This window comes from Brassica napus, chromosome C7 (genome assembly GCF_020379485.1).
Source record: "Brassica napus cultivar Da-Ae chromosome C7, Da-Ae, whole genome shotgun sequence".
NCBI classification, from domain to species: Eukaryota; Viridiplantae; Streptophyta; class Magnoliopsida; order Brassicales; family Brassicaceae; genus Brassica; species Brassica napus.
In genome coordinates, this window is record NC_063450.1 from 48,954,974 (window position 1) to 48,979,463 (window position 24,490).

Here is a 24,490-nt window from a genome sequence, read left to right on the forward strand (position 1 = left end):
CCCATTCTCGTAAACGCTAGGGAAAAAGTAAAGTAATTTTGCTTCGATATTACCTATGATTTTTATGATTTCTACTTAATCACGTAGAAAATGAGATTGTTGTTTTTTTTTAATATTGTAAACATTATTTATTAAAAATACATTTAAACAAAATACTTAAAGCTTTGTTCTAAATTTCTGATACACACAAAGTGATAGAACAGTATTTTTATAGAAATTTTAGAAACTCAACCCATTGAATAAGAAAATACTACACTATGTTTAAGAACTTATTGACACCTCAACTTTTTGGACGAAAACATATAAAACATGAATAACATTCTTTTTGAAGTTGTGAGGCTTAACCTCTTTTTTAAAAAAACTTGGCTTAACTTCAAGGATGGAGTTTCTTGGATTGTCTTGGCTCAGGAGGTCCAATGAACAAACCAGTCTCCACTTCCATATTGTCAACGCTATCCGTGTTCACTTCAGCTGATGATAAGGTTGATGATGGTGATGCTCCTACTATTGCTCTCATTCCGCGCCACTTTTGTTTACACAATTCACCAAAACTCTTAAATCAGAAAATACTATAGTTCATGGTTACCGTAGTATTTATTACTGAAGGAAAATTTTGTACCTTCTCCTTCAGTTCTTTATTTTCCTTAATGAGATTCCCCTCCTGAGATTTTGACAACGAACATAAAAGTTTTCTTACTTGAAGTATTGAAAATATGATAACTTTATGTAATTATGTAAAGATATATGTACACATACATTATAAAAGAGCAAAAAAAAAAAGTAAAGGTGAATTTTGTTTTACCTCTTCCTTCAGCTTCTCAATTTCTTCGCGGAGTAATTGGTACTGAAAATAATTGAATTTGCGAATAGATGTAAGCAACATTTTACATGGTATAACATAATTTAAAGAATAGATAGACCTTCGCATGTACATTCTCATGAATCTTTAGTTAAGCCATTTATAATATATGGACACTATATGTAGTGGCGTTACTCTTTATAATATCATTAGTGAAGCCATGCATATCATGCACTTAAACAGCAACGATATACTCATGCATGGAATGCCACATAAAGGGGGATTAAGTGTGTTTTTTTTTCAAAGGGGGATTAAGTTTTTTTTTTTTTTTTGAACAACGGATAAAGTTTAGATAGCATGTTACATGTTATATTTAGTCAAAAAAAATGTTACATGTTATATGTTTAACAGAACGTCACGTATTGTTCTATATAACTTTTTCTGCATGGTAATAAAAAATGATGAAATTTTTTTTTTTTTTGCCAAAATGTGAATTTCATATATAATATGGGACAAGTTTGTAATGCTACAAAAGTTTTAGAGCTAAATTAGGTCAGTCTTGGCAAAAAATAAACAAGGTTAAGCTAACATTAAATGAGGACCCAAAAGATTACTCATAGCGTATCCAAAGTTGCATCAAAAGTTGAAATTTCTTGAGTTTTCTCCTGCCCAAGATAGCATCCTTGACGGAACGGTCAATGATCTTGAATAGAACAGCTGGAGTGCGGAATTCTTGTGCATGAAGCCTGTTGTTTCGCTCGATCCAGATGTTGTAAGTTGTAGCTTGTGCCACCATTCGTTTGAGAGTTCTGCTAGTTACCGAGTCTCTTGTAGCTGTCCAATCCGCAAACGATGTCCAGGTATGGAAAGCCCGAAATGAATATCCCAGCCTTTGTAGCGCCAAGCTCCAAAGGGCTTCACTGATCTCACACTTCAGGAACAAATGATCTCTGTCCTCCTCCCCTGTATCGCATAGACAGCAAGATGAAGAAATATTCATACCCCATCTCAGAAGCCTTGATCTGGTTGGTAACCGATCCTGATGTACAACCCATGATGTGAACGCATGTCGCGGAATATGACCCTTAAACCAGATGCTTCTAGTCCATGCTTGCTCCACTCCTCTGTTCCGCACCACATTCCAAGTTTTACTGGTGGAGAACTCTACTAGCTCATCCCCATTTACTTCCCACACATAATGATCAGTTGAAGAAGTAATAGTGGGTAGAGGGATAGTTGTGAGATAGGTCTGTAGTTCCTCTGCAGCAAGAGATCGTGCTCCCCTTAATAGCCAGTCTATGTTATCGCAAGCATCGGAAACTTTCGCAGAAATGCTTATCGACAGTTCCTTGGGTCATGAATCTCCAAATCTCTCGATAAGGTGACCCAGTGGTGTCCAGTGATCATGCCAAAAGCTGAGGAGCTGATCATTACCAAGCTTGGGTCGTAGGAACCTAGTAGCAAGATCACGCAGTGAGAGTAAGGATCTCCAGGTGGACGAAGTGGCCTTGTTCTGATCAATGCTCCAAAAGTTTTCGTCCCTCAGCCTATACTGGCGAAGCCATTGAACCCAAAGAGAATCATCCTTTGTAAAGAGGTTTCATATCAGCTTCAAGCAGAGGTTCTTGTTCCAACGGCCAATGTCCCTTAATCCCAATCCACCTTCAATCCGAGGCAAACAGACAGCGGTCCATGAGATTTTCACAACACATCTCCTTTATTCAGTTCCTCCCCAAAGAAACTGAGAGCAAAGGCATTCAATCTTTCTTATGCAACCCTTAGGAAGAATAAACGCTGATGTCCAGAAGTTGATTGAGCCGTAGATGACAGAAGATATGAGTTGTCTTCTCCCTGCGAAAGATAAAGCCTTTGCAGACCAACAGTTGAAGTTTGCAGAGATTTTATCAAGGAGAGGCCGGTAGTCTGAGATTCTTAGCTTCATGTACATCAAGGGGAGTCCTAAGTATCAGATTGGCATTGAACCCATGTTGAAACCAAGACGCGAGATGTTTAAGGTTTCACCATTGTTCAAACCAGCTGTATAGAGTTCTGTTTTTGACTTGTTCATGCGTAAACCAGACCATAGGGCGAAATCCTCTAACGTTTCAGCAATGCATTTCACAGAGTTTTCAGTGCCATCAGAGAAAATCATGAGATCATCAGCAAAAGATAAGTGAGTAGTCTGAAGCTCCGAGGTTTGCGGATGATAGCCAATAGACCCGTCAGTATAAATATTTCTCAAAAGTTGTGAAAAAACCTCCAGCGCTAGGACAAATAGATAAGGCGGTAGGGGGTCGCCTTGTCTTAGTCCTCTGGTTCCCTTGAAGTATCTGCATGACTCTCCATTGATAGCAACCGAGAATTGGGTCGTCGTTAGGCATTGGTTGATAAGGTTGATGAACATGGGCGGGAAGTCTAATGCCTCTAGAGTGAACAGAATAAAGTCCCAGTCTATAGTATCAAACGCTTTCTGCAGATCAATCTTTAGCATGCAGCGCTTCGATATTTTCTTCCAGTTGTAGCCTGAAACCAACTTTGTTGCTAATAGCACATTTTCTACCAGCAGACGGCCCGGAACAAAAGCTGACTGCGACGATGAGATAAGGGCTGGGAGGAGGTCCTTAAGCCTGTTAGCAAGCAGTTTTGAGGCGACTTTATATACCGTGTTGCAGCAGGAGATCGGTCGAAACTCAGTGATCCTGGTGGCATTAGTTTTCTTTGGAACAAGAGTCAGAACCGTGGCGTTCCACTGTTTCAGTAATTGTCCTGACCTGAAAAATTCTTGAACAGCATCAATCATATCACGACCCACTGATGTCCAATTTTCAATGAAGAATTCGGCAGGGTAGCCATCAAATCCTGGAGATTTGTTCTTCGGAAGTGATAGGAAAGCTGCCTGGATGTCGAGATCAGTAAACGGGGCTGGGAGAACATTAATAGCGGTTGGAGTGCACTTTGTTTGCAGCACCAAAGCTATGTCAGCTGGCGTGGATGTTTTAATGATGAAAAAACTGAATTTTGATTTAATGTGTAATTGAAAATGCAAAAACATATAACTTCCATCGCATTACGAAAACATAAAAATATAGTATGTTATCTACACTCAATATATCTTAATCTCATTAAAAAGATGATATTTGAAAGAAACAAAATCCTAATTGCATTTATCATGGGAAATGATAAGTGGTGTGCGTATGAAAGAACATATATTTTAATTTTGATATTAAATGAATATCTCGTGTGCAATTATGCAGTGTTTATGTAAAAAAAGAATACCTTCTTGGCTCTTATCCTGCTCAAGCCTCGCTCCAACTGATTCTCTAACTGTTGCAGCTCCTCAATAGAACATGCAACAATACCTTTCCCAAGCAATTTTCTGCAATTAATAAACAGTCGCATGATGTTATAGCTTCTAATTTATATCTATACGTAATTTTCTCAGACGATTTATGAATTACAAACCGTTTAGATATCTCTAGCTGCTCAATCTTTTTTGTCAAACCATATGTTTCGTCTCTTGCTTGCTGCAAAATAAGTAGTATAGTCGGTGAAACATATAAACACACAAATAATTTGTATGAAGAAGTTATTCATCCACAATATGTAAAACCCTAAATATGAATGATGATTTGTTTTAGTCATAACTAAAATCAAAGATTGAGATAGAGTTTTGATTACCTGAGAATTATTATCTCTCGTGTGGTTAATCCCAGTTTCTTTGACCCGTTTCTGATATCGTTCTATTGTTTTTGCTATGCTAAAAATAGTCAAATGCAAATCAAAGAAACGCAAATGTGGAATCAAAATATAAGCCTTTTCAATTTAATTCCCAACAAACAAAATTACTATACGTTATTATTTTAAAATTATAAAATTAAAGATGTGAATGAAAGGAAGAAGAAAATAGTGGTGCGAATTTATATGTAATTGGTCATTTTTTTTCTATTGTAACTAAACCATCATGACATTGTTGATTATACTGAAGAGATAATTATGTAGATGGAAATGGATATGGTTAAAATTAAGTAAGCGGAGACGATGTGACTTATTACTATAAATGTGTAATTATCCAATTTAAATATATATATATATATAATTTTATTTATTTATTTGTATTTAACGCACTATTTTGTTGAAATATCTTTTAAAAAATTAATTCATTTTGTATCCTCATATACAAAACTAATTGTTTCTTTAATCTGTGTGCACAAACCCCAAAGTGACACTTAAAATGAAATAGACGAGTTTAGTAATAATAATATACTGCATTCGTTTCAAAATGATACTCCCTTCGTTTTTAATATAAGTCGTTTTAGAGAAATTTATGTTCCAAATTTTATGACGTTTTCGGTTTTCTATGTAAAATTTATTAACACTTAATGTTATATGACCAATGATAATATATCTTCTATTTTATTATTGGTTGATTTGTGGTTAGTTAAATAATTAATGATGTTTTTGTTTAGAAAATATAAAAAAATAATTATTTCTTAATCTATGTGCACAATTCTAAAACGACTTATATTAAAAAAATGGAGGGAGTACATGTTTTAGCTTTTTCACACAGATTAATAAAACATATTAAATTTCAATATTAAATACATAACTTTCTGTGATTATCTATTTCCTATAATTTTAAACCAATAAAAATTCAGAAAATGTAATTAATTTTCTTGAAATTTACAATTAGTCATTATTATTAGTTGATAAAAAATGCATTGGAAATTGAAAAAATGTATCATTTCGAAACAAATTTTTTTTCTACAATATATTTCTTTTTTAAACGGAAGGAGTAGAACTTTGTGAAAACTGATTAATTAACAATCATTAAACACTTTCATTAGTTAACAACTACTCCCTCTGTTTTTAAAAAATGCATATTTTAAACTTTTCACATATATTAAGAAAACTCATTAAATATGCATTGTTTTTTGTGAATAACAATTTTTCATAACTTTTAGCCAATAGAAATTCAATAAACACCATTAATATTTTTGAAACTTACAATTTTTCATAAAATTATACATTGAAAAAGTAAAAAATGTATCTTTTTGAAACAATTTTTTTTCCAGAATATACAGTTTTTAGGAACGGAGGGAGTATGATTATGTGGTTAAGAAATGCCTAGTTAATTGTGATTGACCTCTCTTGGTTTTGCTCAAAAGACACTTAAATAGACGTAGATTGTTGAAATGCCTAATCGTTTTACTGTAACTCTACGTTTAGTCCAAATAACTATAACTAAGCGAATAAAAATAAGAGAAAAGAAAGGATGAATATAATTCTGATCTACACATGGGCTGACTCCTTCACTGCCATTGCTCAAGTAAACGTGTGTGCGTGAAGAAAAGTGAAGCAAAATGCATCATTGTTGCCACATTTTTACATATTTTTACATACATAATACATCCATATACACACGTACAAAAGAAGCATGTCGACTTACAGATATATACACACATATATATATATATATATATATATCAAAGTACAAACGTTTTATATCATGGGCTCACCATGCTTAGACATGTCCGCTCACACATAAATGAGTAATTCATAATTTCGAACGTTTGTTCACACACACATATATATAGAGTTAACTATATAAAAAACATTGATAAAACCATACTCACAGACACACACTTGTATGCATACATATGTAGAGAGACACATAGTACACATGTCTACATATGGAACGTTACTTCCTAACATGGCCATTTTGCCTAATTCATGAGCATTCTGATAACGCAGATAGACCAGACCTTATTCGAGTAATTAAAGGACACTATGTTCAAAATTCATATGTATATTGCCACATAATAAAACTAACTAGATGTATGGGTCCCCTAGATGTATCAATATATCATATATGTAGATAGTTAGCATTTGACTTTTCGTTGTTATAAATGGATGAAAATCAAGTATCAGATCATCAAAAAGATCTCATAAGAGAGAGAAAGTCAGAATGATCAACTCATCTACAGAAAATGCCATGTACACATATACATACATAGGTTGCAGTGCCATGTAAATCTGATTACTACAAGGGGATCTATCCTATAAAAAATAAAAGTACTCCGATCTACTTTTCTATAAACAAAAATCACCATTGAATCACTCTCTATCACAACTTTGATAATCACATAACCAAATATAATCCATCGAGTCTGCGAGTTTAAAACTGGACCAGATTAGCCCCTAATCGAGAAGTCGATATTTTTAGCACAAGTAGATCGAAGAACGAAGAGAGGATAAGAGAGACATGTATATATGTACCTAGAGCTAGAGAACTCATAGAGTTTGGATCTTGGAGAGAAGATGATCAAACCAACTTCAGCATCACAAAGGACAGATAACTCGAAAGCTTTCTTTAGAAGTCCATTTCTTCTCTTCGAGAAAGTCACTTGCCTGCTCGTTGCGTTCTCTATCCTCTTGATCTCAGTCTTTCCCCTCACCATTATTCACTTTCTTATCAAAGCCTAAGATCTAAATCGTCTGATTTAATTAAGTCAAACAAAAGCAAATAATTTATTTAGCTAAATAAAACGAATAGCATCAAGAAATTGAAACTATGATTAGATTGATTAAACATAGACTAATATAATTTCTCAAGAACATCATCATCAATAATAAGTAGAACTGGAAAAGAAGAAACTCATTGATTTGACTTTTAGAAGAAAAAAAGGAAACAATTTATTTGGTATAAATTGAAAAACATAGATCAACAAAACTGAAGATGGATTTCGAGAATACCCTCTTTGTATGTTCTATGATCTTGGCTTGATGAATGGCTCTCTATTTGTATATATATCTGTATGTGTTTGTGGAGAGAGATAGAAAAGAATAGATTTGGGGAAAATGGTGTGATACAGATTGCTGGGAACTTCTTAAGAAACCCTAGATTTATGATGTGAGAGAGAACCACAAAATTATATTTTCTTTATGCTTCATATTTGTTGATAATGCCCTTTTTTAATTATTTCTACAATTTTTATCTTGTGCCTACCAGTGGTCTATAAACCCAGTCCACCTGGCTCACTAGTAGCATTACGTTATTTCTTTCTTCTTTTGGTAAAAACTTTAAAATCCAAAGAAGAAGACCAAAATATATCAACAATAAAATAAGTGCAATAATTCTGGGAGGGGAAAGAATAAGTTCCGATGGGATTGACAAGGCTCATTTGATGATATAAACTTCTTCTTTTGAATTTTAAATTGTCTATTCAGTGGGTGATTAAACTATAATTAGACAACTCGTACGACGCACATAAATAAATATATTTGGTATGTACGACAGATTTATTTTATGGGATAACTGATTAGTAAATGATACTGTTGGTGTTGTTACGGATGATATCTTGAACTTCAAATTACTTCCCTCCGTTTCAAAATAATACTCTCTCCGTTTCATTATAACTGTTATTCAGATATTTTTCACACATATTAAAAGATGATTAAAATGTATTTATGTTTTCATTAATTACATCTAATTGACCAATAATATTTGAGATAAATAAATTTATTTATTAGATAAATGCATTTTACAATTAATATTCAGTTGAAGTAAGTAAAAATTGCATTGGAAATCTAAAATGACAATTTTTATGTAACAAAAAAAACACTTAAGTGACACTCTTTAAGAAATAGAGGGAGTAAGTGTTTTAGAGTTTTCACACTTATTATAAAGAGATATTACGTTCCATATACACGGTTTTAGCCTAAATTAGGTAACTACCCTGTGAACTATTCAATTTTCCATAATCCAATAATATCCCTATATCTATTGATATCATATCATGTACTCAGATTCTTCCCGTAGAAGACTGAGATTAAAGAGAAAAAAAACAAGAGATAAAAAGGAGACTAACCAAATAACAAAGATAAGACACACAACTTAATTTTTTGGTGACGTTGATTAAATTGAACCCAACAAACTCTATTCGGATCATTGTTAAGAATGAGGACGGCTTGAAATTCAGTACGCTGTCTCCTAATCTCGTGCAACCCCTCCGATCTGTTTCAGAATTTTTTTTTGTCGACGTACAACCACCCGGAGAACGTCAATCTTCGTCGCCACCGCCACCACTGGCGGATCTAGAAAGTTTTATCAAGGGGGGCAAAATTTTCAAATGTCAAAAAGAATAACATTCAACCCTATATTTAAGATTTGATGGGGGGCAAACTTAACCAAACTTTCCAAAATCTGTTATAAATAGTAAAGAAAATCCATTTTTTATAAAATTCATATGGGGCAGATGCCCCACCCTTTATGGCCGTAGATCCGCCACTGACCGCCACTGTAACCTCTATAATATCCGTCGACACCAATATTGTTATACACTAACATTACACGACTAAGATATATGTGGTACATTTTGACCAAAAAGAAAAAAAATATATATGTGGTACATTATTAGTTAACTGAGAACATTATGTGTATCGTCTAAGATATTTATTATTCGTTAATAACCCTTTTAAATACCTATTACACCATTGAAATTAATCTATATTGCATTTTACTTTGTTAATGTATACATTACAAGAATATTGTTATCTGCTAACATTACTTATCTACTAAGATATATGTTATACACTATTAGTTAGCCGAAACAATTATGTGTATCCTCTAAGATAATTATTATTCGTTAATAACCCTTTTAAATACCATTACACCATCGAAATTAATCTATCTTGCAGTTTACTTTGTTAAAATATACATTATAAGAATATTGATATCTGCTAACATTACTTGTATCTTCTAAGATATATGCTATACACTATTAGTTAGCCGAAACAATTATGCATATCCTCTAAGATATTTATTATTCGTTAATAACCCTTTTAAATACCATTACACCATTGAAATTAATCTATCTTGAAGTTTACTTTGTTAACATATACATTATAAGAATATTGTTATCTGCTAACATTACATGTATCTTCTAAGATATATGCTATGCAACCTTCACGATTGTCTTTACTTATGTGTTCCTCTTCTTTTGAATCTCAAGATTCACTCTCACCATCTGAAAGAACATAGAAAAAAACTTTGTACATAATATTTTACCAAACATGTAATTAAAGAAAGATCGGAAGATTCAAACTCTCGCTGCCACCTTCTAGCATCCCAGAGATTCACTCTCACCATCTAACTACTAGAACAAATGATTCTCCTAATAATTTTGTGGTTCTCAAATAAGAAAATGGTCACTAAAGAAGAATTATCAATAAGTAGAGAGAGAGGAACAACTAAAAACATGTTGATTGTTGATGAAGAGTTGAGGAGGCAAAATAAAGAGATGGTAAACATTGACGATAATGAAAATAGGATAAAGAAAAAAAGAAAAAAACTATTAAAAATATAAAGTATATGGTTTAAAATCAATGTGCTGGCAAACCTAAGAAATGAATAGAAAGCTATAATTTACGAGGCCAAACCTGATGAGATCGTAGAAAAAAGGGCATTATGGGAAGAATACAACAAAAATGCTACAGAGAAATAAGGTCTAAGGTGCGTGGGGTATTTAGCTAATATTGGCTCACATGATGTATATACAACAAATTGACTCTATTATAAAACTTAGTTATTAATGCATAGTTTTTTGTAATATTATATTTTCTATATTTCTAAACTAATAAAACTTCAAAAAATGCAATTAATGTTTTTGAAATTCACAATTTTTTATTATTAGTTGACAAAAAATGTATTGAAAATATAAAAAATACATCTTTTTGAAACAATTTTTTTTCTAGAATGTATAACTTTTTGAACAGGAGGAAGTATTAAGTATCGGTGATTTTAGAACCGGTGTCCGCCAAAGTAGGCTTCATCAATTCATCTGTAGACAACCAGCATCTCTGTCGGTTGCCAGTTCTTCTCGGACATGATGTGCTCAATAGCTTATTCGCACACGCACCTGACCTTCTGATCTCCGCAGAAATTGAAAGAAATAAATAGATAGAAAGAATCTGACAACTAAACGGGTAACTGTTTAAGACAAAAATTTACTGAAACAATCATACATCTTAAATTCTTTTCGCTGTTAAACAGTTTAGGGATATTACAATGTTAGTTCTTCATAGTATATAAACCGTTTCAAACAAGTTCTTACCTAAATAGATATCTGCAGAATATAATTGAGATATCTGCATGATAGATGATTTAATGATGCTTTCTACTGATCTAAAACTTTATTTAGATCCCTCTTTTTTTTGTTGCTAAAATGTAAATATTATTTTAAGAAATAAACTGTTGAGTCTCGCAAGATTAATAAACTATACGACCTTTATTAAATCTGTTATCATTCTTTTTATATTTGATTATTTTCTGATGTAATGAGTGAATAGCATTTCATAACACATTCATACTTTATAAACATATTAAGTACAAATGGATAATTCTGACCAAGAGTGATAATGTTTTTACCAAAAATGTGAAGATATAGTAGTTATTACAAGTGTTTCAAAAAAAAAATAGTAGTTATTACAAAAGATATGCATTATTGTATTATTATTTTTTTTTTTGTAACACTCATTATTGTATTATCAGTTTACGGAAAACTCCGTGTTTACATGGAAGAAAAGAGGTGATAGTTGTGTAAATACTTCATTAATGTTTTTAATTATCCAATACTTTTCAAGATTTAATATGGGAATCCACTTTTAAAAGAAAAAAGGAATCGTCAATAATGAAAAAAAAATCTTCAAAACGAAAATTTATAGATATACCTTTTTTATCAACTTTATTTTAATCAACATTATACCTTTACTTTCGTTTTATTATGCGTGCGCTTTGGTTTACACTTTAACCACAGAGATGAAGAATTCGCAGGTGAGAACTAAACTTTTCGCGACTTAAATCGTTGTGATAAATTCGTGACAAAAAAAAAAATCAATGGCTGTGATAAACAACGATGTGTCCGTACAAATCATTTTATTTTAACAGCGATCACACTCTCGCCGTTCTCACACGTCAGTGACGGACCAACTAAATAACACCACGTATCATATTCCAACGTGGTAGCTCTACCTTTTTGTTCGGTGCCTTCTTTGACTCATTTTGTTCTTCCTTTTTTACTTTATTAGCTCGGTTTTAAATTGTTTTAATTTATTTTTTTGAATTGTTTTAAGGGTATTTTCAAGTTTTTTTTATCACAGAAAATGACCAAAATATTTTATTTAATTGATAAAATAATCATAATGTCCTAGATATATAAAAAAATAAAAATAATAAAAATAATTTTTTTTATAGTCATATGTTTTCAAATTCAGACTTATTTATAAATTTTTTTTTTATAAATTTCTTTTTTCGAAATTTTTTTTTTCAAATTTTCTTTTTTGTAGTTCGAAAATATTTTTTAAAACTATTTTTAAAATTTTTATTTTCAAATTTTTAATATTTAATTTTTATTTTATAAAATTTTAAATCTCAATCTTAAATTTTCCCTCTTCAACTTTAAACCTTAAAGTTTGGATTAGTTAACCCTAAGAGTATAAGTGTATATTTACCTCTTTAATAAAACATTTTGATCAATATTTGTAACATAAATTTATTTAGTGCTACGTATTTCGTTGATTTAATTATTATGACTAATCTCCAAGACCAAGTGGTTATCCGCTTTTTATTATACTAATAATACATTCCGAAATATTTTGTAGTTATTCATCTTTCTACATCTCGGTACAGGTGTCGCACGCTAGTAGGACCACATCCCTTTCACGATGAGCTAAGTAATGTGTGTGTATGTTTTCTTGTCCCTTTTACCAGCCATTGAAGCTTGTTGAGATGACATTCCTTACATTAAAACAAGAAAACAATCGAGATTAATAATATAGGCTTATGATTCAAGTGAAGACAATAAGTTGATGAGACAACTCTTTCATTATACTTTTTTAAAAATAAGAAATTATATATATGATATTCAACTTTTCCAAATGATCTGATTTTCACAATCTACCAAGACCAACTTTTCTTCTCCATATACAAGTGTTTTATTGTGAGTTTTCATATGCTGATTTTTAGTCTCAGAGTACATTTGCTTGTATATTTTTAGTCTCTTGTTTAAGCAGTACAATATATATACTACCATATACCAAGACAAGGGATGTTACACAAAACTTTTCTATATTCGATTTATTATTTATAACTTATAAGAAGATGATGTTTGATGATCCTAAATCACTTAAAAAAATTGATGATGCAAGTAGACAACAGTCCAACTCAAACCGCAAAACTTGGTAATGAGAATTTCTTTTAATATTTATTTCGGTTTGGTTTAGTGGCCAAACCAATTTCGAAATCAATTACTTCTCGTCGTGCTCATAGCCTATATAAACCTCATATTGCTTCACTCTCTCTCTCTCTCTGCTTGCTTCCTCTAGCACAAGTGAGCTTCGTGAGCCATCAATGGAGACATCACATTCAAAACACACGGACGAGAAATGCAAATGTACATATCATGTACATAAGTTCTCTTTTATGTGTACAGTTTAGCTTAGATTGTTGGGTTTACAGATAAATTAAAGATTTCAGCTAATAAGCAGCCAGAGTTTTTTTGATGCTTGCTTGGCTGCAGTAGATTATTCCTTTTCTTTGCTAGTCAAATATTCCATTTGTAAATTTTATTCAATTGAAAAATGGAATCAAGTACAGTAAAATTTCTATAAATTAATAATGTTGTGATTTTGAAATTTTATTAATTTATAGAGATATTAATTTACAAAAAAAATTTTATTTAGATTTTTTATTTTAAGATATATTTATTCTAAAATAAGAAAAATATTTGATTTTAGTGTATAAACATTTATTGTTATTTTTTTGAAATTTAACATTTATATTAATATTATTATTGCGCAGAACTTAAATGTGATTTTAGATATTGCATAGAACTTAAATGTGATTTTAGATATAATTTTACTAAATCTCATCAAAAATATATTAAATGTTAAGAAAAATATAAAGATAATTCCATTGTGAATATAAAACAAACAATGTAATAATAGGTTCTTACTTATATAAAATATGTATACATATAAAATATTAATTTATTATAATTTTAATGGAACCATATATTTACATAGAATTTTCTAAAAAATTATTATCTTATTATTTTATCGATTTGTGTCAAATTTTGAACCGGCCCAAATTGGGACCAACGAAATTTATTAATTTATAAATAATATTAATTTATCGAGTATTAATTTATAGAAGTTTTACTGTATGTATATCTGGAGAATACTTCTTTTGCAATTGAATCACAACTTCACAAGTAAAGTGGATTCAGTTTCATAGACATTTTGCAAAGTTTTAATTCAGTAGAGAATCTGGCTCATATAACGGTCAACAACTATTTTTTCATCTGTTAGAGATCATTAGACCGTGGAAGCTAAAAGGAAAATGCTGTAAATAAACTGATATATAAAACATGTGATTAGTGATAAACATTTTTTACAATTTGACAATATATATATAAGAAGAAAAAGAGAGATGGGATCTCTTATATTTCTCTAGTCTCCTTTTTTTTTTCTCTCGTGTCAAAATCTCTGATTTACTTCGTTCATACACGTAAGTATCCCTCAAAATTAAAGTCTAACAAGAAGATGAAGAAGGAAGAAGAGCTTCAATTCCTTTCTTCCTTGTGATACCAGTTGGTACGCCATAACAGACCGGCGCAGCCCCAATCAAGTATGGCAACGTACACACTTCTCTAGCCGCAGCTATGAATGATCCGATTTTGCGTCCATGATTATGATTACACTCCATCTTCCCTGACCCATCAGCATTCGATTGAGCTGGCTTGTTACGCGAAGATGGTTTTCTTGTCCTCTTGGTGGTGTTTCCTTTTAGATTCATGGCTGCAAGTTCGTTAGTTAATGACTCACACTGGCTGCAACCACCTTCTGAAGAAAAAGGGGAAGGAGAATCTGATCTCTCTCTCAACCAAGCTTCCAACAGCGCTTTCCCAAACCGATCAATGTCTCGGTCTGTTACGTCCCACAGATTCGCCACAATGGCTGGAGATCCAGCTAAGAGATATGAGAGTGGCATGCCTTGTGGGATGTAGCAGCCTTTTAACCATAGCGAACCACTACTGCATCCCATTAGAAAAGTTGCACAACAGTTTTCTAGCTTCTCTATTTCCCGACTAGATAGATATTGTGATCCTGCGAGTATCAGATACAGTAGGAGATCTAATTAGAAAACGAATCTCAAAGTAAACGAGCATTGCACCAAAGACAGGTTTAACGATTAAACAGCTAAGGACAGTCATACCACTTCCATGACCGAAATATAGAAATAGATCATGGCTTTTTAATGCTTCTGTCAACTCTTCCGCACTTGGTACCGATCCAGCTTTCCCCTGAAAGTATACGCAATGATGGAAGTTTGAAAATTTTAGCATCAAGAAAAAGGTTTACTGCGAGTAATGCTGGCTCTATATTATATGTTACCTCAAAGTTTTGATCCCTGAACCAACTCTCGAATTCGACTTGTGTCTCGCTGAGATCACCACCCGGATTCAGCAAGTAGAACGAATCTAGCGGATCAATAAGAGGGAAGGAAGCAGCTTGAGATTTTGCTGGCTCTCCTTGGAGACATCGCTTCTTTAGCACAGCAAATATGCTACCTACAGAAGGCATTCGGTACACCTCCTGTTTCCTTAGTATCGGAATATTCTCCCAAGGAAGCATCTAATAAAATATCAGAACACAGTTTTAGGTAAGAAGATCTGTGAACGCAAGGGATAAAAAGGACACTCTTATTTGCTATAGACATCACATGACAGTCAAACGTTGTAATACATGTGCACGACAGTGATAAAGGATATAATTGACGAACCTGAACCTCGGGATCTAAAACAAGAATGATAGGTTCTCTATTGTCACAACCGTCATGTTGCTCTAATTTGGTTGCAGCTTCACGTATCAGTTGTAAAGCCAATCCATGCCTACTTTCAGAAGTAGATGCAGCAGTAGGAGTTTTACAGCTATCTTCTTCATAAAGATATCCCCCTCTACCTACATAGCAACCATTACTTAAAGAAAGCTGAGCAACGCATGCTTCTCCTTCAAAGTTTTCAATCCCGCCTCCAAGAAGAACCTTTAAAAGCATCTCGTTTACTTCCATTTTGCACTTGGACTTGAGATCTTTTACCAGTTTTTTCTGTACTGAGTCAGGCAATTTGAAGTTTGACAAGTCTCCAAGAAGCAGACATCTCCAGGGACCCAGCCAGGAAGCTTCTAGATTCCTAGAACAAAAGAGTGGTTACCGAATGTTGTTAACAAAATTGTAGACTCGAACCTAGTTGTGGAATTTATGCCATAGTTTAAAATCTATGCCATAGTTTAAAATCTTAACAAGAAGAGAATAAAATGTAAAAGTTTTTTTGGGCGTGACAAGATTCTGCAAAATGTCAAGAAATATGAAAAGGATTGATCAGTCTTTCTGAAAGAGAGCCGTCATACCTTAGGAATTTTTTTAGATGATGATCAAGTGTTTTTCTCTTTTTCCACCATGAATTTCTATGCTCTCTCGTGTCTTCTACAGGAGATCCAGATGAAATGTGGCTTTCCTCCAATATTGATTTAAATGCTGGAGCTACATCATCAACCACGGTGGAACCCCATGGACAAAGCCAGCGCCTCTCTAAATTCTTGACTTGAGTCGCTTCCGTAGAACTAATAGTTGCACTGTCGTCGTCTGACATGTCTAGTGGTTCAACGAGATCATGAGTACAAAGAGGAAAACCTTATTGATCAACCAGTAGGCAGTTTATAATTTACCTTCTAGAACCGAATCTACAGGCAAAAGCGTGGCAACCGGTTGGCTTTTCAAGGTGAGGCGTGATACGAGAACCCAGGCACAAACGGGGGAACGAATTTGCATTAGCTCCTGTAACAATTCATTCAAAGCGCCTCCAAGCAAACTAATACAGATGATTGTGGAGCTTGGAAGATTGCTGAAGAATTCTTTAGCAAATTGAACAAGATCTTGAGTACGCTCAGGAGCAAGCCTACAGTTGCGAGTAAGACAAAAATAGAGTAAGCCAACAGGAAATTAATAGCATGCCTGGTTGCTTAAGTGAACTCATGTCATACCTGGGTAAGTCCAACTCCTCAGGAACCATGCAACTTGAGCAAGTAGCCTCAGTACACTGAAAATACAAGCTGTCAGATAAGAGAAGCAACACGTACTTCCAATTGACAAGCTGAAGATACCTATCCAGCCTCTTTCTCTTACCTCTTTATCTGAGAGGCACTGTGGTTTGTGTCCTCGGCTCAAATTCGAAATGAATTGGTAACTAATATGGGTACCAAGCGAGGCTTGATGGAAGTATGAGACCCAGTGACTTGTAGACAGCTCCTTTCCATCACATAAGAATGAGAACTCATCACTTGAGGAAGACAGCATGTATAAAGAAGCAAGCAATCTTGAAACCTGAGGGGGGGAAAAAGGTTTATACCAGACAATAATTAAGACTGAAACAGAGGCATCAGAGAAAGGTTACCATAGAATAAGCTGAGCATTTACCTTTTGAAAGACTGTTGGAACCTCTCTGCTGAGTATAAATGCTAATGTCAACCATGACACCAGTTTTGGGAAAGGAATATGAGACAGATCACAGCAAATAAACCTGTTAAAAATAACAATCAAGAGGGTAAGGAGGATGATAGGTACAGAATTCTAAAGGGTTTATTTGATCAATTCAACGTATGACTTCTCTCGTGGCATAAATTTAGCATCAGAAAGAACAAAGCTTAAGCACGGAAAAATTGAGAAGAGCACAACCAAAAGATGTCACACATACCTGCTCTCCCTGCAGTGGTAATTGCGCAAACTAAACCAGCATAAGTTGTATAGTATTATTGCCCTATCAATAGCAAATACATCCATTGTAGCTTCTTGGCCAATAAATTCCAGCAACTCACTGACAGAAGGTTGGTTGTGGCTGGACCGGTTACTTTTAAATAAAACAGAGATACTATGCAGTAGTGCTTCATGAGCTAGATGAACTCTACCAGAGTCCGCCAAACATTTTCCTGAATTGGAAAACAAGATTTAAACGATGCTTAGTGACTGAGATGTGTATATCTCACATATTTCTTTCAGCAAATAAACAAAGGATATTTTTCATGTATATACAAGACAATGGCCAGAAAACAAAACGAAAACATGAGAATAAGATCAAAATATTTTTTTGTCAAAACTCACTCAAGGTTTCCAAGACCCTTTACTTATTAAATCAGCAATTACGAATTTAATGCTAACTGAATCTCAGTTCGCGTCTACCCAATCAAGCTATTCGATTGTAATCAGCAGGAACATGTCAAAAGGAAAATTTAATATGCATGCATTCACGTTTCCATGAGCAGATGAGGTATTAGAGCGTACCGAGGTTAACAAGTATTGAAGACGCAAGCCTCCTATGGCAGAGTTCCCATTTCAAACTTATCAAACTGTTGAGAGACCCAGATGCCAGTACTTTTACAGATAGACACTGCATACATTTTCCTTTGTAGCAAATGCAAAAACCATGGACTGTGTTTTTTGTGTCCAACAACACGCTTTCAGCCCCAGAATAATCAGATAAATCACAGAAGCTAGGCTTCTTTGAAACAACTTCAGGCATAGAACAGTTTTGGCATTGGTCTTTACGTGACTGGCGCATTGAACGAGTCAATCTTGAAGTTGGCTCCGATATCAAATAATGCTCCTTTGACACACAAGTTTGGGAAGCTTTAGCTCTCCGGCCCTTCCTGGAGCCTTTGCTTTCAGTTGGCTCTTTATTGACACAGAGTTTTGTTTTTCTTGCTTTATGTTCTAAAACTTCCCCTCCATTTTTGTCAATCGCTGTTCCATCAGTAATATCTTCTCCATGAGATCTAATGCAGCTTTTCCATGCTGAGCAACATATTTTTCCCAGGGCAGCACTAAACAAGCTTTCAGCATGCAAGAATCCATCAGTCTGGGAAACTCTATCAATTTGTGTTCGAGATATGTCTCCAAGCTGCTTATCCAGTGTAACTTCTACCCTCAGTTTGCACTTTATGCATGAAAACTCTCGCTGATTAGTAACTAATATCTCTTTTGCATTTTGGATTTCCTTTTCTGCCAGATCCAGACTCTGCTTTTTGTGGTAAAAAATTCCTTGCGAGAATAAAGAAGAAAAACCAAGAGAAAACAAAACATCAGGTGGCTTATTAACAAAAGGAATAAGACAATACTTTGAGAAAGAAAAAAAGTTATTTCATACCTAAAGCAGAAGAAAATGCAACTACAAAAGGGAATAGACTTTGCGAGCATGAAATGGCTTTCCCCCATGACAGAAGGGATTCCGCCTCCAACCCATTCCCTATCAGCTCATTAGCAATTCCAACCTGCACATTTGGCACCAAATTGAGAAACAGAGAAGTGATGGAACCCAGTTAAAACAGGTCTGAGCGGAAACAGAACCTGAAGGGTGCTTTCCAAATAACATTGGAGTACATTCCAACGACTTAAGTAGCAGTGATTAATGTCCCAGGAAAAATTCCCACATGGCCAAAAGTTAGTTGCTAACGATCTGTACACTTGGAAATCTGTTATGCTATAACTCCGTATCTCTGATATTTTTCCTGCGTCATTGTATTTTTCGAACTGCTTCTCAGCTGTATACTTAAATTTCTCTTGAAATAAAAGAGTTCGTATTCTGTAGGCTTCTTTTGCATATGACAGAGCCTGCAAAGAAAACACATTACCATTAAGTGCATGCAACAATGACTGGCAATAATTCACAACAAAAACATTGTGGAAGTTTTGTAAAATACTTATAACAAACGTATAACAAATTTAACAAATTCACCTCAGAAAGCTTGCCAAACGATATGAGCCTTTCAGAGAGATCATAATAAAGATATGCAGCTGTGAAAGATGATTGACCAGAAAGTGAGGCCTGAAATGACATTCATTAGCAAAATCTAATATCACCATAAATAATATTTGGCGAGAAAAAGCTATGCAAATAAGTTAAATGTCTTACACTTGAAATGAGTTCTGAAGCTGCATCTGTGATATCATCTATTGTGATATCTGAATGAAAGTGACCTTTATCCTTTTTGGAGCTTCGCAGGAAATCATTTTGTAAAACATGGAAGTTCTGCTGGAACCCAATTAGCCTCGCTTTTGAATCTTTCAGGCAATCTATCCAGAAGTCAATGCACGTAGATTTGTCACCCCAATTCTCTGATAAGCCCAGGATAAACGCATCACTTATTGGAGAAGGGCATAGGGCATGACTTAGCCTTCTACTTTCCCACATCATTCCAAGGCAGACCTCCAATTTGACATGCTTCCGTTTGAATAATCTGAAAATCAGCTGGTATATATGATGATGGAACTCCGTACATCCCTGGGAATGGGACAAAAGTATCAAGCGCCAGATAAAATGAAGCACGCACAATAAAGTATGCGACTAAAAACTGTAGTCCGACTAGAAAATAGGAAAAAGATACCTTCACTGACATCAAATCGAACATATTATACAGTAATGGAACTATGTTTTCTGTTGGTAGACTGTCCTCACTATCATCTAGGCTAGGAATCCTCAGCCAGAGATTTAGCGAAGTACTAATATCTTGAAAGACTTTCTGCGCGAAAGAGACGAGGCAAAATCTTTCAGTGAAAGATCAACTATTAACAATTAGAGGCTATGTCATACGCATTTACACCTTTGAGTTTGGTTCAGCTTCCTGGGTACAAAAAGCTCTCAAGCAATACGCAATAGGTAACTGGTAAGAAGATGACACTCCCTCTTTATTTGGCCCATGATGTACCTCACTCTGCTTTCATACACAAAATAACTTGGTCACGAAATATATTATTTAATTAGTGAGCTGCTAATTCTGACGTAGTGAGAGGTATACCAATATAGAGATTGCTTCTGACAGGAAACGAATGCAGTCAGCTAGATGTTCAGTTCCAGATGCCCTTGTTATTCTTGCTTTCCATACTAAGATTCTTGCTCTCTCTACATGCATATCCTCTGTGACATAAACATTCTTCAAGAGGATATCTGCTATTTCGATTCGCGTTTGTTGACCTAGTTTCGAGCTCAAAGAGAACATTTCATCATAGGCCAGAAGCTCCTACAATCATTTACAAAGAAGAAAAAATACAAATTAAAAAGTATACCAGTATCATTTTCACCAATTTTACAGATACGTAAAGTATATCCATCGATATAAGAAAAGGTAAAAAAACGGGATTTATAGTAGCTTAGGGCAAGTACAAACTCTACCCAACCAATAGCTGAAAGGTTATTAGGATCCAACCTGCTGTAGGATTTTTCCGATAGCTCGATTTGACTTTTTCTTGGAAGATGATAGCAATGAGTACAAAGTTGTACAAGAATCAACCATATCCAAATTCGTGTGACATCCTCGTTCTATCTGTTGATAGCACGCATTAAGATATATATATATAAGAAAGATAATTCATTAAACATATACCTTAACCCACTGTTTCACAATTGCCGCAGGACCTGGTAGCCTTCTCATCAGATGTTCAGCCGAAAGCCAATTTTCCAGAATGTGCACGATAGTCTGTCTAATTTTGCATCTACTACATTGCTGGAGTACATCCAAGTAGAATGCAGACCTATTACATGTTTCACCCACGAAATCCATAATGGCATCTTCTGACAGCTCAGGTGAACTAGATTGATTTACAAATATCTGACAATCTAGTTCAACACATCTCCATGATGCCTTCGAGCACAGCTTGAGCGCCTCACAAGCCTGCAAGGTAGAACAGTTACTTTATAAAATGTACTAAGAAAACGAGTAAGAAGAATATATTATACAGATAAATAAGTCCACACAAATAAAGCAGGAGCAGATTTTCATCCAGTCTTCATACTTTTTTGCATGGAAAATATATAAGAAGTTAAAAAAGCATGTACTCCACCTTTTTTAGCTCCTTATTTCTGTACAGAACGACACCAACATTGTATAGCGACGCTAATATATACTTGAGTTCTTGAGATCCGATCCATGGACTAGCAATTACATTCTCAACTAGATGGACGCTGATCTGGAAAGGAAGATGTTGGATCACTAAATGAGGTATACGATGACATGCTGTAACTTGTATGCACTGCACCTAAAAACCAAACCTCCAATTTTTGCTGGGTTCTCAACGAGACAATGAAAGCAGCCATAGCCACGTTTAACAAAGCTTTGTTATTGTCAGTTTCGCTACCTCCCTTTTCAGATGTGCATCTAAGAAATAGCCAAAGAGGAGGTGAGAAAAGCATTCAGCCCACATACAACGATTTCACATAACAATTAAATAGCTTCCAGTTTCTAAGTGCATTGAAGATTTAAACGCCATCTTAACTGCATGAATCAGATTTTACATCTTAACTGCCAACCATTTGCATATTAACATGATAAAAATAAAGAGAAAAAAGTAGTGCATGAATCAACAACTTAAAAGACGTAACTTCTAAAATTCCTTCAAATATATTGGAGTTATTTCCACCATTGACAGGCAAAACAATCTTCCCGAAGAGCACGATCCTGACTAACAGCTACTGAACTAAGCGTAAGAGAGATAATGATCACCTTACCTCTGAAGGAAGAGACAACCATCACAAAATTGAAGAAAGGCATCATGAATAGTAGACAAATGAGCAGAAGCGCAGGACATTTCCGTCCCCAGCACAATTTTTCTTTTCACTGAAGTTATCAAGGTCGCAAGCGGTAGGCACAAGAATTTCAAGGCATCTACATATTGTAGCCACCAATTCTTCATGTTTATGCCTGAACAGCTATCATTTGTTTTACTGAGGTAGCTTTTATGTCCACCAACCAATGATAAATCAGTCTGATTGCCCAAATCAGTCTGATCCACCATACCGAGTAAAGAAACTAAATTTTGCCATCTAGTCTCGTCATCGAGCAGGGCTTGAATCTTCCAATCATCAGTTGCATCTTTAACCTTGCTTTCTCTGGAATCGTAAACCATGATGGACAGCCCAGACGAATAAAGTCTAAGAATCAGATTAAGTTGTGGTATCGCCTGCCAAGCAGTCAGTTTATAAATCAACTCCATGAATAAGTTGAGGCGGGTTTACATGCCAAGGAGAGTAAAAGTACCTCGGAGAAAATAGCTGCCATCTCATTTAACCTTTTTGAAACTTGAATACAGTACACGTCTCCTGCTGATCGAAACTTGTGAGCGCAATAAGAGACGTGCTCAACAAAATCCACTATATCCTCATTAGTTTTAACCTGAAAAAGGAGCAGTGTTATAGAGCTTCATCTGAGAAGCTAGCAGAAACCTAAAGTCGAAAAAAAAAAAAAGAAAAGATAAAGGAGAAGGTGACACCAGGATATATGGAATAGTTACTCAATGCACACATGACGATAGATAAGTACGATGCAAAGCGTACGAACCTCGAAGTGGCAAGTTAAGCTGCGCAACACAGACATTGAAATGTCAATGGTCATTGACATTCTTCTATCCTTAAATCCGAACAGAACCGAAAGCACATCGCGAGCAAACTGGGAATGGGCATTGGATTAGATGACAGCAAGAGCAACAAGGAAAGACAACAAAGGAAGAAACCCACCTTGTAAATCCGATCTTTCGACAACGCAAACTTATAGTGTTCCTTCACAGTCGCATCGCAAAAGGAACGCACTAAACCCCCATCAAAACGCGCAGCTTCTCTAACAAGAGAAAGAGCACATTTACCAAGATTCGTCACGAGCACTCTATGCAACTTCTCATACGCCTTAGCATCTAAAACCCTGCACAATAACAAAAATCTCAGCCTATGCTATAATCGAAGAAGAAAGTCAATCAACCCCACACTGACCTGAGCCAATCTCTAACCTCCTCGACCATAAGAAGCACCGTTCTATACGGCTCATCATCTACTTGCTTACACATCGCCACACCCTTGAAGACAGCCGCCACAGCCTCAACCAAAACCATCGCAAGCTCCGCCTCTCCTTCCTTAACCTCCGGCAACAACTTCGACCCAACCTCACCGCCTCTAAGCTTCTCCACAACCTTAAACGCCTGAACAATCACGCTCTCGTGAAACCCCCAAGCATCGAGACAGTAAATCATCCGCAATCTCTGGAGCTGAAGAGTGTGAGGCTTGCAGGCTAACTGAGCGGAGAAGGACTCCAAGCAATCCAAACAAAGCTCGTACGCGCGGAACAGATCCCCGGCCGATTCGCGAGCTTGGGGATTGGCGGTTGCGGAGAGGCGTTTGGGGAAGAGGGAGATCGATTTGTTGAGGAACGGGAGGAACTGCTTGCCGAGGGAACGGGAGGAAGGTTGTGGAGAGGTGAAAGGGCGGAGGTAATCGGAGAAGGAGGTGAAGATATCGTCGGAGGATTCGATGAGAGAGAGGAGACGGTGGTGGTCGTCGGAGGACATTGTTTGTTTTCGAATTTTTTTTGTTGGGAGTTTCCCGCTGCTAATGGAAGACGCGCATTTTCTAGGTCTTCTCTTATGCGCTTCACTATACAGTTGACTGATCTATAAAAGGGATGGGAGATGCTCTCTCTCTCACTCTCACTCTCTCTGGGTATCGAACCTGGGTTTCTTGTGGAAATTGTTCTTTTGTTTTGGGCCTTTATGTGATATTAAAAGCCCATTATATCAGCTGATATTTGATAATAGCCCAATTCTAA

The 24,490-nt window shown here is 35.0% G+C and overlaps 2 protein-coding genes across 3 annotated transcripts; both read right to left on the reverse strand.

The window, feature by feature from the left end:
* Positions 1–142: 142 nt before the first annotated feature.
* LOC106440467 (agamous-like MADS-box protein AGL19) lies at positions 143–7,789 on the reverse strand. Of its 2 annotated transcripts, none has more exons than XM_013882142.3 (8): positions 7,553–7,789; positions 7,076–7,285; positions 4,478–4,556; positions 4,262–4,323; positions 4,076–4,175; positions 803–844; positions 620–661; positions 143–526 (listed from the first exon to the last, which is right to left on the reverse strand). In XM_013882142.3, exons 2-8 carry the CDS (start codon positions 7,255–7,257, stop codon positions 374–376), a joined length of 660 nt encoding a protein of 219 aa, XP_013737596.1. In that variant the 5' UTR covers positions 7,258–7,285; positions 7,553–7,789; the 3' UTR covers positions 143–373. The 2 variants fall into 2 exon arrangements, with proteins under 2 accessions (XP_013737596.1, XP_013737595.1); XM_013882141.3 differs by having other exon boundaries at positions 7,076–7,294; positions 7,553–7,787.
* Positions 7,790–14,196: 6,407 nt separating this feature from the next.
* On the reverse strand, positions 14,197–24,332 carry LOC106440466 (separase). The gene is made up of 27 exons (XM_013882140.3): positions 23,662–24,332; positions 23,413–23,593; positions 23,237–23,344; positions 22,937–23,071; positions 22,408–22,859; positions 21,952–22,057; positions 21,744–21,869; positions 21,287–21,574; positions 21,110–21,226; positions 20,702–20,923; positions 20,507–20,617; positions 20,291–20,425; positions 19,819–20,187; positions 19,642–19,731; positions 19,254–19,517; positions 19,054–19,177; positions 18,192–18,947; positions 17,608–17,839; positions 17,331–17,433; positions 17,040–17,237; positions 16,898–16,953; positions 16,583–16,812; positions 16,265–16,508; positions 15,639–16,047; positions 15,251–15,490; positions 15,072–15,159; positions 14,197–14,962 (listed from the first exon to the last, which is right to left on the reverse strand). The coding sequence occupies exons 1-27, from the start codon at positions 24,231–24,233 to the stop codon at positions 14,388–14,390; spliced, it is 6,531 nt and encodes a 2,176-aa protein (XP_013737594.1). The 5' UTR covers positions 24,234–24,332; the 3' UTR covers positions 14,197–14,387.
* Between the last annotated feature and the right edge of the window lie 158 nt (positions 24,333–24,490).

Bases quoted from the DNA above. Each gene is read 5' to 3' on its own strand.
- LOC106440467 (XM_013882142.3), bottom strand. From the start codon at position 7,257: ATGGTGAGGGGAAAGACTGAGATCAAGAGGATAGAGAACGCAACGAGC. The intron at 4,176-4,261 runs GTTTGTAATTCA...TATTAATTGCAG, and splicing joins CAGCTAGAGATATCTAAACG to AAAATTGCTTGGGAAAGGTA. The intron at 845-4,075 runs GTATTCTTTTTT...AATTATTTTCAG, and splicing joins GCAGGATAAGAGCCAAGAAG to TACCAATTACTCCGCGAAGA.
- LOC106440466 (XM_013882140.3), bottom strand. From the start codon at position 24,233: ATGTCCTCCGACGACCACCACCGTCTCCTCTCTCTCATCGAATCCTCC. The intron at 23,345-23,412 runs GTGGGTTTCTTC...GCCCATTCCCAG, and splicing joins CGAAAGATCGGATTTACAAG to TTTGCTCGCGATGTGCTTTC. The intron at 16,048-16,264 runs GTATGACGGCTC...CTTTTGTTCTAG, and splicing joins CATCTAAAAAAATTCCTAAG to GAATCTAGAAGCTTCCTGGC.